This window comes from Diabrotica undecimpunctata, chromosome 3 (genome assembly GCF_040954645.1).
Source record: "Diabrotica undecimpunctata isolate CICGRU chromosome 3, icDiaUnde3, whole genome shotgun sequence".
Lineage (NCBI taxonomy): Eukaryota > Metazoa > Arthropoda > Insecta > Coleoptera > Chrysomelidae > Diabrotica > Diabrotica undecimpunctata.
In genome coordinates, this window is record NC_092805.1 from 13761202 (window position 1) to 13775887 (window position 14686).

The following is a 14686-nucleotide window of genomic DNA, read 5'->3' on the forward strand; positions in this document are numbered from 1 at the left end:
AACCATGTTGCCAATGATGAGCATTTTCCATCTTCCATTGAGCACACTTATCCACAGTCTAACAGTGGCATTTATTACGCTACACTTTTAATCAATGTGCATCTTGTATTCCTACATTTTAATCAATTTATTTCCTACATTTTTTATACTCGCGCAGTTAGTGAATTTAGTGTACATCATGATTTTTTAATAACTACCCAATGGCAACCCCTTTATTTTTCATTGAATAAATTATAGCTTATTAAAAATGTATTGCACTTTTTTAGATTATGTTTAAATCTTCTGAATAACTAATCATAATTGTATAGTAGTTCTTTCTTCTTTCAGTGCCTATTCGTTCCGAATATTGGCAATCATTCTGGCTATAATTATTTTATTGACTGATGCTTTAAATAGATTCGTTGTTGTTGTGGAGAACCATTTCCTCAGGTTCTTCAACCATGATATTCTCCTTCTCCCAATTCCTCGCTTTCCGAATACTTTACCCTGTAGGATTACCTTCAGTAATCTGTATTTAGTGCTGTTTCTCATTATATGTCCGAGATATTCCAACTTTCTCCTTTTAATGGTATACATCACCTCTCTTTCTTTGCCCACTCTTCGTAATACGGTCTCGTTGGTTATCTTGTCTGTCCATGATATCCTTAGAATTCGCCTGTATAGCCACATCTCGAAGGCTTCAAGTTTTTTCTCCATTGCTTCAGTTAGTGTCCAGGATTCAACTCCGTAATAGAATATTGAGAAGATATAACATCGTAGGAGCCTTACTTTTATCTCCAGATTAAGATTGTGGCTTTTAAAGAGTTTGGCCATGTTATTGAATGCACTCCTAGCCTTCTCTATTCTACATTTTATTTCCTGTGAGTGATCCCATTGTTCATTTACTGTTGTTCCAAGATAGTTATACTGTTTTACTCGGTCCACTGGTGTATTATTGATAAGTAGTTGAGCGTCTCTAACTTTATTTTTGCTGATGATCATAAATTTAGTTTTTGTTATATTTACTTGAAGTCCAAATCTTTCACTTACTTCATTTACTTTGTTTATCAGTTGCTGTAAACTGTTCAAACTGTCTGCAAAAATAACGGTGTCGTCTGCATAACGGATGTTGTTTAGGCGTTCTCCATTTAGAAGTATTCCATGTTCGCATTTTTCCAAGGCTTCACTAAATATTTCCTCTGAATATAGATTAAATAATATAGGTGAAAGTATACAACCTTGTCTAACGCCTCGTAGAATCTGGATCATTTCCGTTGGTTCACCTCCAAAATTCGTTCTTATTGTGGCTGATTGGTTCCAGTATAAATTTTGTATTATACGCCGATCTTTATCATCCATTTGGGCTTTTGTTAGAATATCCATCATTTTTTGGTGTTGAACTGTATCAAATGCTTTTTGGTAGTCCACAAAGCAGGTGTAAATATCGCAAGTCATATCTCTGCATCTTTGAAATAATACTTGTAGACTAAACAGTGCATCTCTTGTACCTACGCCCTTCATGAATCCAAACTGTGTGTCTTGTATTCTCTCTTCGCATAGCTTGTATATTCTACGATGTATAATTTTAAGAAAAAGTTTTAATGTATGGCTCATTAGACTTATCAGCCTATATTCTCCGCACTTTTTTGCTCCCTGTTTCTTTGGTAAGGTAATAAATTCTGAAAGTAGCCAATCTTTTGGGATATTGCCTGGTATAGTAGTTAGTTAGTATATATTATTGAATCCGGCCATGATCCCACTGCCATATTGGTATGATCGTTAACCACACCTTCTGATGCCGTTTTTAATATACACGTTAATATGCTCATAGTTTCTCCATAGATTCTAACTCGATGGGTATAACGTATGTTTGTGCCGCAATAGCCCAGGCTGTGGGGGAAAAAGTACTCTCTAATCCAGGAATTTATGTAATGTGGCCTAGTTTATAAAGGGCAACCTCAGGAGCAATCCCCCAGTTCATTCAACAAAAAATGTTTGGTTATTGTTTATCTATGAACGTTTATAGGTGCAAAATACCAGTCTTTTGAGTTTTTTTCATTTTTTGCCTAAAGTAAGTGTAATGGGTAATTTCTGTATAGATTATGAAAGTACTCTAAAAGACCTTTAATTTGAGCCGGTGTACGTTCAATTTAATTAATTTGTTATTGCAAAAATTAGGAATGAAGGTCAAAATTAAAAAACGTAATATTTATTGCAAAATTGCTTTTTTATTTATTTCAAATGTATAACATTCAAGCCAACAAAATTACGAATCGAATGAGCCATAGTAGGCCTAGATCACTTAATTTGTTGCTGAGATACATTAATTAGTTTATCCCACGACGTTCAACCTTAAATGCTCATAGGATTGCCAAAAAAAAATGGTAGAGGGCTAATTCTTGTTTCATTCTCTTCCTAAAGCCGTAAATTTTCATAATCCTCTAGAAAATAATGAAAAAAAATTTTTAACCCTTTAAAAACAATTATTTATGAAGTTGTAAAATTGCAGTTATAAACATTTAGAGCTGCAGCGCCCCCTATGTACCCTACAAATTTCTAATTTGCAGATTATTGTAGCTGGCTTTGAGACGAAGATTAAAAAAAAGAGTTTTCTCATTTAACGGGTTAAATTTTTTTTCGTTATTTTCCAGTGGAATATGAAAATTTACGGCTTTAGAAAGATTTGGCAATCCTATGAGCATTCAAAGTTGAAGGTCGTGGGATAAACTAATTAACGTATCTCAGCAACAAATTAAGCGATCTAGGCCTACTACGGCTCATTCGATTCATAATTTTATAGGCTTGAATGTAATATATTTGGAATAAAAAAAGCAATTTTGCAATAAATATTACGTTTTTTAATTTTGACCTTCATTCGTCATTTTTGCAATAACAAATAAATTAAATTGAACGTATATCGGCTCAAATTAAAGGTCTTTTAGAGTACTTTCATAATCTATACAGAAATTACCCATTACAACACTTAATTTAGACAAAAAATGAAAAAAACTCAAAAAATACGTATTTTGCACCTATAAACGCTCATAAATAAACAATACCAAAAATTTTTTGTTGAATGAACTGGGGGATTGCTCCTGAGGTTGCCCTTTATAACCTAGGCCACATTACATAAATTCATGGATTACAGTGTAAAATCACCCTTTTTTTCCCCACAGCCTGGGCTACAATGGCATTTAAAAAATTATCAGAGGCAGAGTTAGAAAGGGTTTTGTTAGAGAGTGATGATGAGCTTGATAATGTTAAACCACACTATTAAAAATTTGTATTTTTTTGAGAAAAATTTAGAATTATGTATGTTTTGCATAAAAATTATTTTTTCGAATAAAAATAAGTGTTTTGTAAAAAAATTGCCGTCCTTTTTAACGATTTCATTACTAAAACGGCATAAAAATAAACAGGTACTTTAGTTTAGTTACCCATAAATTTATTAAATCAAGTTATTACCTTACTGTTTATTGGTTTTATTTGTTAATTAATTAATATAATTACTAATGATCATTCGATGGTAGTACAAGTTAAGTTTCCTTTTTGTTAAATATATTTTCGCTCTACTTTACATTATATTTTATATAAAACCAAAATAAACATAGTTTTTTGTTGTTTTAGAAACGTCCATTTGTAATACCCGAAATAAGAACTTTTGGATCAGTAGATTTCTCCAACTACACCGAATATTTCGGTGCAGGCGCCAATTGGTTGGGCGTATTTTGCATGATATTTCTGTTTTTATTTGCACAGGTGGTGGCCAGTAGTGGTGATTACTTCTTGTCCCAGTGGTAAGATGCATTTCATATATAATGTGCAGAGTAAGTACCCTTTTAAGAAGCGCATTGTGTATTAGATAACTTATATTTTCAGGGTTAATGTTGAGGAACTCCGAGAGTTTAAAGGTTCGGCCGAATCAATGAGATTCTTTAATCGTTTTTCCAGATTAGATTTTGTGATCATATACAATGTTTTAATAGTGGGTACTATTGTCGTATCCATCACAAGATCTTTGGTATACTACACAATTTGCATGAGGGCGTCACAAAGGTATGATATTAAGTATAGTTAGTTTTATTATGAACAATCACTAAATTAAATTGGTTTCGTTCGTTTGGTTCGTCGCCTTCTTCAATGGTTCTTACTCGATGACTCCGTGAAGTTTGACTAGCTGTTTCATGTTCCAAGGTAATAGCGAGCGCTTCATCTAGAACTTGTGGTCTTGCTAGTCGTAAAGCTTTCTGTAATTCACTTTCTTTTAACCCATTGACGAAGGTATCTACAGCAATTTCTTCTAAAATGTTGTCTGGTACCTCCGGATAAGCCAACCGCACTATACGAGCAACATCTGCTTCAAACTCTTGCAAATTTTCACTTGCTCGTTGAATTCTACTTCTTAGTTGCGCCTTGTAGACTTGTTGTAGATGGGCATCTCCATAACGTTTGTCTAGTCGGGTAAACAAGGTCTGGTAACATTTTTCTTGGCCCTTAGGAATCGATCTTAGGATATCTGCAGCATCACCTCGTAAAGCAGCAGTCAAGGAAACGGCTTTTTCTTGTTCTGTCCAATGATTGGCTGTCGCAATAGCTTCAAATTGTCTAAGGTATATGGACCAAGAAGACTTTCCATCAAATGGTGGCAATTTGAATCTCATATTATGTGTCGTTTCGTCTCTAGGTGATTCTTCTTTCACTACCGGATCTAAGGCTATTGTATTAACTGGTGGTAGCACTTTTGTATTAGTTATCATGCTCTCTAACTGTTTGATCTTCTCTTCTACTTTATCAAATGTTTTAGAAACTTCTTCAAATTTTTCATTGTTCTTTATAGAAGTTTCTTCCATCATTTGAGAAACATTTTCAAATTTCTCGTCGAATCTTCGAGATACAGTTTCGAATTTCTCATCGAATCTTTTGGAAACATTCTCGAATTTTCCATCAATTATTTTAGTTAAAACGGCTTCGTCTGCTGACTGGAACTGGAATGTCTCTGGGTCTTCTCCATTCTTGTTGAGAACAGTCTTCAGTCGTTCTTGGAGTATCTTCTTGGACCCACTGCAGTCTTCATCGCGTTCTTCTAGCTGCTCACGCAACTGTTTTACTGAAAGTTCTACTAGCAGCATCTTTGGTCAGGCACACACGTACTTTTTAAATGTTCTTTCATATAAAGATGACTACGCGGATGTTCCCGACGAATAATACTTTTTTTTTAAAGTCTTTTTCAAAAGTCACTGTTGAATTTATATTTTCTTTTACCCCACACCTGACACCAACTGTAGCGAGATTAAATAAAACGAGCGGTTCGAATTTATATACATATATTTATTTATAGTTTACAGTTCGGTACTCTCTTATCAACTGGACTAACTCCTAAAAACGTTACATATATATAACAAAGTTACTATGTTCTAGAATATTCTGGCGTTGTCCCACCTCTAATTCGCCTACGTGACCGGCTATTCTCTCTCGCACTCGATACATCGCGAATGTTTTCGAAGAGTATTAGAGATGCAATGCAACCGTTACCTGGGCCATGCCAAAAGTATGTTCGTAACAATATCAATTTCACCTAAACCAACTTATCGAAAAATGGAAGTTAGAGATCTTTAAAGATAGAGCCGTAACGTCGGTTTAATTCAAATATCTTTAAAACACTTGTCATTATCGGCGGAAAGAAGATCTGTAAGCTAAAATAAGCAAATGATAAAACCTATCATCGCTAGCTCCGAAGTGGAAAAGATTCACCTCCTACAATGGATTGAATATGCCCTCACTCCTAGAATTTAAGTTTATTCATTTTTTTACTTTTTCCGTGATTATAAAAATTAGATTTAGTGCAATTTTTATCCTCCACTCCTTCTACCCACCCCCTATCTCTAAAAACTTCATTTTTCTGGTTCTATTTTTATTTGCTAGGTTGCAATCAAATAAAAATTTCAAAAAATTCACACGCATAGGCTAAGGCTTTTACAAAATTTGTTTATTTTTTATCGACCCATAGGTTGAATGTACATAACCTTAAAATGAATTTTTTTTTTCGAGAAAAGCGAGTAACATTTTTTTGGAGATGGCTGCAGATCTAGTTTTTTATCTATTTTATGTATTTAATCAAAAACTATACCTATTTCTGATTTGTCCTAGATTTTTCCGTTAGGTGCCCTACCTTAAAAACCCCAAAAAACTGTTTTTTAGGGGTTTTGAGGAATTTTCTTCTTTTTATATACCTACTTCAAAATAGATCAAATCAGGTATTTTATAGGTTATATATAGTTTGAAGTAACTGGATCCTTTGGGACATTCAAAAATTTGACTAAACACCTTTAAAACCACAAAACATGGGTTTTCAGGGTTTTTAAGGGTTTTTGCTAGTTTTTTCGGGGTTAATAATATTTTTTGAGATCGATACAACCTCAATCATTTTTTCATTTGTAACGTTTTATGTGAATAAAAAATAAGACTCAACGTTTTCCCGCACCCTTCTTCCCTTGCCAAAGACGTAGATAATTTTTTTGTTTTGATTTTTTTTTGGTAAGATGCAATAAATTTAAAGAGAGCATTTTTTTTTTAGAAAAAAATTTAACTTTTTTTTTGGAGATAGCTGCACGTCTAATTTTTTTCTATTTTGTATATGTTATTAAAAACTATATTTCCGATTTTTTCCAGATTTTTCCGTTAAGTGTGCCATCTTCAAAAACTGAAAAAACTGTTTTTAGGGTGTTTCTCCATTTTATACACTTCAAAAGAGATTAAAACAAGGTTTTGTGGTAGGTTATATCTAATTTGAAGTAACTGAGTTCTTTAGGATATTCAAAAATTGAGCGAAACACCTTTAAACCCCTCAAAAACATGTTTTTTAGAGTTTTCGTGAGCTTTTCAGAGGTTTATTATATTTTTGAGATCGATAAAACTTCATCATTTATTTTATTTTATTTTATTTGAAAGTCTATAGAATGGGGATATTCCCAAAAATCCCTGTAATTGAAAAAAATCTACTTTTTCATTAATTACACAAAATAAAAAAAATAGACCTGCAGCCATTTCAAAAAAGAGATTATTTCGAAAAAATGCATTTTTAGGTTATGTAGATATAACCTATGGGTCTATAAAAAATATACAAATTTTTAAAAGCCTTAGCCTATGCCTGTGAATTTTTTGAAATTTTTAAATTAATTGCAACTTACCGAAAAAAAAATAAATAAATAAATAAAAACAAAAAAATGAGGTTTTTGGGTGTAAAGCGTGGTAGCGGGCTATAATTTCGCCTTGTTCTTTTTAATCACATAAAACGTAAAGAATGAAAAAAAAATATTCAAGTTGTACCCATTTCAAAACGTGGGATTAACCCTATAAAAACTGACAAAAACTCTTAAAAATTTTGGAAAAACATGTTTTTGGGGCGTTTAATGGTGTTTTATTCAATTTTTAAATATCCTAAAGGACCCAGTTCCTTTAAATTATATTATAACCTATAAAAACTCTGACTTGATCTATTTTAAAGCCTACAATATGGAGAAATCCCTAAAAAAAACACTAAAACAGTTTTTATTAAAATTATTTTTACGAAATTCGATCAATGAGGTGCCAACATCCCAGAGCTTTGGTTATGTATCTGAGCTACCTAACAAACGGGATTGTACTGAAGAAATAAAGTGTCGGTCAGCAACTGCACACATTTCTATGGCAAAATTAACAAAAATTCCATACTAACTAAGCTAAACATAAAGACAAAGACTAAGAATGCAAATATCAAAACAAATATTAGGCTAACACGTGTTTCAAGAAATGGTATTGAAAAATTTACGATCTACCACACGATACACGGACCATATTGTTGTTACTATCGGCGCATCACTGAGAGAATGTGCTAGAATGGCAGAAAATAGAAGAACATGGAAAAAATCAGATAATACATAGTTTTATGATATCATGATACCTGCATCAAGTTAACAACTAAGGAGAAATATATAGTAGTAGAGCAGAATCTGACTTGGAAGGAATAAAGTAGACAAAAAGACAATGTGCAGTAATAAAAAAGAGCATAGCATGACACTTGTGGAGTGCCGACAGAAGTGAATACTTCTTATATTATTATATGTAGGTTAATGAAATTTTATCTCTGCTTATTACTGAATTTTTAATGTGTTTTATAAAATTGTTCTGAAGCTATTTTCTTGTGGCATCTTAAAACAATTACTATTTTAATGGGAATACGCCACAATTGAAGTTTAAAATAAGTTTATTGCCGTTTCAATTTATTAATGTTTATATTCTGAAAGCGATTTCCGAAGTGAAAATTGAAGCGTCAATAAACTTATTTTAAACTTTAATTGTGGCTTATTCCCATTAAAATAGTAAATGTCTTATAGTAACACTACACTAAAAATATTCAGGAATAATGGGAGGGTATATTATTTAATTTTCATTAAAAACTTTACATTTGTAAATAAATAATAAATAATAATAATAAAGACTGTAAAATTTCTAAAATACACTTTTGTTTATTTTAACTAATTTTATATAATTTGATTTAGTTTTATTTAACTTTCTTTAATTTCATTTAATTGTATTTAATTTTATTTCATTTATTGTATTTTATTTTACATAAATATTTTAAAATAAAAATTAACCAAATCGATCCAGTCGTTCTCAAGTTGTTAAAAAATATATATATTATATAAAATTATACATAAGTGTATTTATGTATGGACATTATGTACATTACGGTATACCGCAAGGTTACTAAAACCGTCTCGATTTTTCGAGTCACACTAAATAGAATTTCGGGCCGTGCATACCGAGCGCTAAGAAGTATTCCCTTCAAAAATTACCCTAATAATTATAGTTAACATTTTTTAGACTTCATAACCGAATGTTTGAAAGCATAATTCATGCCAATATGCTATTTTTTAATGTAAACTCATCTGGAAGAATTTTAAACAGATTTTCGAAAGATTTAGGAGCTGTTGATGAAATGCTGCCCAATGCTTTTTGTGACACAACACAGGTAATATTCTTTATATATATGGTAAATAATATAACTAATAACGTATTTTATCGTTCTGGTAGAGCCTGTTTTAAAAGGAAAAAAAGTCAAGAGTACCATAGATTTTCGGTACTGTATTTATTTTCCTCTCCAGTCTGTTATTCCAATGTCCTAACATTCGCCTTGTCTGCTTCTATCGATCTATTTTTTAGTGGTCTTTTTCTTTTCTTCCCTCTTATCCCGAATTTACATGGTATAATTTGACAAAATCCTGGAAGCATGCCGCATTGATTACCGATATACAAGGTTAATTTACAATACATACAAGAACGGAACTATGTCGGTGAAACTACATAAAAACACGGATCATATCACAATCGGCAGAGGAGTTGGACAGGGTGATACCTTATCGCCTAAACTGTTTACCGGAGTACTAGAATATGATTGTAAAGAACTTAACTAGGAAGAGAAAGGCCTGAACATTGACGGTAGAAGATTAACAAATTTGAAATTCGCAGACGACATAGTTTGGTTCTCGGACAACCTCAAGGAGATATGTACAATGCTGCATGAACTTCAGTTAGTGTGTGCCAGTGTGAGTCTTAAAATAAAAAATAAATGAAGGAGGCCTATGTCCAGCAGTGGACGCAAAGAGCTGGGTATGATGATGATGATGATCCCGAATGTAATAAGGGTTTTAACAGCGCAGCCTGTAGGAATAAGAAGACCTGGCAGAATAAGAAGAAGCTAACGTGGATAGACGGTGTACTATACCAACTGAAAAACCCAAGTAAGGGACAGATCAGAATCGCTCAGAAAGCTTGAGAAGATCGGGGCCCTTTAAGAGCGTAGGCGCAAAATTTCGGGCCAATGCTTTTTAAATGCAATCATTTTTTTCGAATCCTGAGAAAACTAACAAATATTTTTGAAAAATTTAAACGCAGAATGAAAGATTACATTATTACCGAGGGCCGAAAGTCCCTTAGAATAAACAAAAAGTTTTTTTGAATGAGATATTTGAAATTAAAAATCACACTAAATTTTCTCTTTTTTTTCACCCCTGTAACTTATTAAAATAAACATTATAGAAGTTTTCAGGGACTTTTGGCCCTCAGTAATAATGTAGTCTTTCATTCTGCGTTTAAATTTTTCAAAAATACTTATTAGTTTTTTCAGGATTCGAAAAAAATGAATGCATTTAAAAAGCATTGGCCCGAAATTTTGCGCCTACGCTCTTAAGGTCCTGTAGCGTCATGATGATTATAATGATACTTTTTCTTCTGTTTCAACGAGAAACATCAATGAAAAACTGTTCATTTTTATTACTTAGCATATAGTTAGCGTGACCGTCGGCAAAAAAGTTTATAAGAGGTATTACTCTCTCTATGTACTCTCTCCAAACTGTGAGTATCGCTATATTAGACCGAGTTTCCCTTTGCAACTTTTTTTGGTTCTAGGGTGTTTTCCTCTAATTTTTCTTGTCGATTTTACGACATACCGAAAATTTATAGATACTGCTATTCTTTTTAATTAAATAGCTTAAAAATAATAAGACAAACACGAAAATAAAATTGTGTGTATCGGCCTAATGAAGCGATACTCAATGTTCGGAGAGTGTTATGTTATATATCATAAATTATTCTAAACTTTCTCTATCAAGAACTTTGCTACTTATTGATAATGTTAATGATTATTGAATAAGCGAGTTAATTCAGAATTTAATGTAATTCTTTAAACATAATATATTTTTCTAGCTTCTACTAAATCTAATCGGTGCCATCATTGTAGTGACTCTAATAGATTACTTGCTTCTAATTCCCACTGCGGTAATCTTTGTTTCCTTTTATTTGCTAAGAAGAGTATACCTGCACACAAGTAGGAACGTTAAGCGACTGGAAGGAATAAGTAAGTGATTTAAATAGAATTTTAGATATTGTAAGTGTTTTTTTATGGTATTAATATTATGTAGGTATATTAAAATAATAAATTAATAATATCGTATCTCATTGAGCTTTCGGAGAGAACCATAAAAGATGTCGATTTGATTTGAACGTCATTTGAATAAATCAACAATAAGACCGATAATGACGTACACAGCGGAAACAAGAGCAGATACGGCGAAAACACAAAGACTACTGGAAACAACAGAAATGAAAGTCTTACGAAAAATAACAAATCAAACTCTAAGAGACAGAGTAAGAAGTGAAGAAATACGAGCAAGATGTGGTATAGAGGAAATAAACGCGTGGACCAAAAGAAGAAAAGTGAAATGGAATCAACACATCGAAAGAATGACAGAAAATAGAATAGTACGAATATCAAGAGACAAATCGCCAAATGGAAGAAGATAATTGGGACGACCGAGGAAAAGACGGTCGGACAACGTCAATTGAGGCTAAAAACCGAAGTAAAACAGGCATTAAGCCTATTTATAAAGTAGGAAGAAGAAGAAGAAGTCATTTGAACAGCGTTTATTTGAACATCCATCTATATAAAAGGCTATGATTACAAGTCACACCGTTTGTCCAGTAGGGTAACGACGCCATCCAGGAAAGAAATATGAACTACCAACATCTGACATTTCAATCATATTTTGTTCTTTATAATACTGTATTAATTAGGTACATATTAATATAATTAATGATTAATTTTAATATCATTTTTAAGGTAGAATTTAATACAAAATAATTTAAAGCTTTATGTTAGTATAGATATAAAATCCTAACGCCATCTGAACAAAGTAATTTGAATTAATTATTTTTTCGAAAATTGCTAAAAATACAGGTTACTGTAATTGTAAAGTACGATCACTGACATATAATATGTATTTATTATATGTCACTGGGTAAGATAAACATACACTTACTATAAAAGTAAAATGACTTATAACAAACGTCAACGCTTTACCAAAATAAAATAAAACAAAAACTAAATAAGATTAAATAAAATTAAATAAAGATAAGTAAAATTAAATCAAATTAAATCAAGAGAATTATGTAGAATTAAATAATTTTTTGAGCGTTTTGTGGTGGGGGTAGAATAATTTGTTAGATCGTGAAGTATGAGAGATCATTAGAAAGAAGAGACGGTAGCGAATATTTTGAGACAGAAAAAACACACATTGTGGCAATGCTAAGACGGCATTTCATGATATCTCCTTTGTGTTTTGTCCGATTTGAGCGTTTGATACGTTAAATAAAAGAGAAGGATATCACGAATATATTAAGATAAAGAAAAAATAAACAAAGCGACTACCAAAAGGTCACTACGCAGTGTCTTTATTATTAGTGAACGTATAGTTACATAAAAGATCTCAAAGGGCACTATGTATAAAAATAGTTTAACTTAAAGACAAATTTTGATTTATTGACTTAAAGAAGGCCTCTGGCTGAGTAAAAATTAACAACTGAACGAATCCTAACATGCGATACAGCAAATGAAAGGGGAGGATAATAACGAATATATTCAGATAGAAAAAGCAAACAAGGCGACTGCCAAAAGGGCACTACACAGTATCTTCATTGTAAATGAACGTATAACGACATACGAGGTATTACAGGGCACTATAGATAAAAAGATTTACTATAAGACAAATTTTGATTTATTGCCTTAAAGAAAGCCTTTGGCTGAATACAAAATAAACAACTGATTGAATCCTAACATGCGACATAGCAAATGAAAAAAGAGGATATAACGAATATATTCAGATAGAAAAAACAAGCAAGGCGACTACCAAAAGGGCACTACACAGTATCTTCATTATTAATGAACGTATAGCAACATACTAGATATCATAGATCACTATAGATAAAAATAGATTTACTGTAAGACAAATTTTGATTTATTGGCTTAAAGAAGGCCTCTGGTTGTATACAAAATAAACAACTAATCGAATCCTAACATAAAAAAAAAAACAAAACAAGGCAACTACTAAAATCCGAACCTTTTATTTCTTGTTTTTTTGTTGTTTAGACTATTTTCGTGACAAACTTTTGATGGTTTTCACTTTACTATTAGGTATTTAAAGGTGTCTCCACAAGCAAGGGAAAAACCGAAGGCATCCCTCAAGGCGCGAGATCTTAAGAAAAACTTTTATGTATGTATGGAGAATTCTCAGAGATATTTTGTGCAGGTCTGATGCCTGGAAACCGGAAATTACAAAACAAAAATCCTGCTAGGATTTCCATAGAATATTCCATAGGATTTCCATATAACTTATTAAATGCCCCCTATATAACACAAAACAAGTTTATAGTCTTGTAACGAGATAGTGGATTTTAAATTTAAAATAAAATATAGGGTGTTTCATTAAAAAAATATTTATTTGATGCGGTGTTGTGAAAGACCCTGTATGTTTATAAATAATTTTAAAATGTAAAGCTTCTATTTTTGTATATATCTTTTTTGGTACCTCCTATAATAAGAAATTTAACAGACTTTGTCACAAAAGTTGATCACCGTGTATAAATCTTCTAACAATTTAAATATAATGACCTTTAGGAGAAAAATAATATCCAGACACATTTCTGATTTTAGCCCGAAGTCCAGTTTTTGCTCACTTGAACGCCACTCTGCAAGGTTTAACAACTATTCGTTCGAACGGAGCTGAAAAGATTTTGGTTGAAGAATTCGACTATTTGCAAGATATACACAGCAGTGCTTGGTTTATGTTTTTGTTTACGTCAAGAGCTTTTGGACTCTGGCTGGATTTGATTTGCACCTTGTTTATTTTATATGTTACATTTAACTTTGCAATTTTTGATCACAGTAAGTAAAAATTAGTTTTTTTAACATCTATTTTTTTTGTATCAGACACTATTTTACAAATTAATCAATATACATAGGTAAGGAACAAAAATAATTTAAATAGTTCTATTGCACTAGGAGAACATAACTCTGTAGTTCAGATAGAGATGGTTGCAATTATAAGGTGGGCTATAGTTTGGGAATGTTGGAATGTCGAGGGAATGTTCAATATAAATTTAGAATACTTTTAGTAGGTACTTCATGTACCTAGTATTTATATACTTGTATGCTAATGTTTAAAATGATATTTATTCTCGTATTGATAATTTATTATGATATTTTTTTCTAAATACTTATACAGTGTGACCCATTTAGATTGCAAACACCTCTATAAAATTTGAAGTTGTTAACCGATTTTAACCAATTTTTTTTATGTCATGTAATAAAAGGTCTATTGCGGGACAAAATATGAAATATTAAGTTAAATTTTCAAGGCATTCTACGATACTTTTTCTTCGTCGAAAATGGAGAATTTGTATTAGCGATTTTTTTATTAAAAAAATTTCTACGCCACTGGATTTAGAGTGGCTTCAAATAGCTATGACAAAAATTTCATTAAGATATATTTATTAATAACAAACTTATGACAACTTAAAATTTTAAAACGCACTAAGAAAAAAACACTCTGTATTAACGTTAAAAAAAACACTCTGTATTAACAGAAACATGGAAACATAATTTTTTCTAATTACATATATATTTCTAATTACATTTCTTAGTTGTTGGGGTGTAATTTCTGCACATGCCTGTCGAATTCTTGCACGAAGTTCGTTTACGTCCCTTGCACGGGTTTGGTAAACTTTTTGTTTGATAACTCCTCAGAGAAAGAAGTCTAAAATTATGAGATCTGGGTGGCCAATCTATCAACGGACTACCCCGGCCTATCCAACGGTTCGGATAAATTTCATTTAG

At 31.8% G+C, this 14686-nt stretch overlaps 1 protein-coding gene across 1 annotated transcript in view; it reads left to right on the forward strand.

Annotated features, from left to right (window-relative positions):
* The window catches only part of LOC140436461 (ATP-binding cassette sub-family C member 4-like), a 44477-nt gene that overhangs the window by 21920 nt on the left and 7871 nt on the right, over positions 1-14686 (forward strand). Inside the window, exons 10-14 of the mRNA XM_072525300.1 lie at positions 3607-3776; positions 3859-4035; positions 8842-8989; positions 10723-10873; positions 13505-13735. Of these exons, the coding sequence (XP_072381401.1) occupies positions 3607-3776; positions 3859-4035; positions 8842-8989; positions 10723-10873; positions 13505-13735 (877 nt within the window). The remainder of the gene's footprint in view (positions 1-3606; positions 3777-3858; positions 4036-8841; positions 8990-10722; positions 10874-13504; positions 13736-14686) is intronic.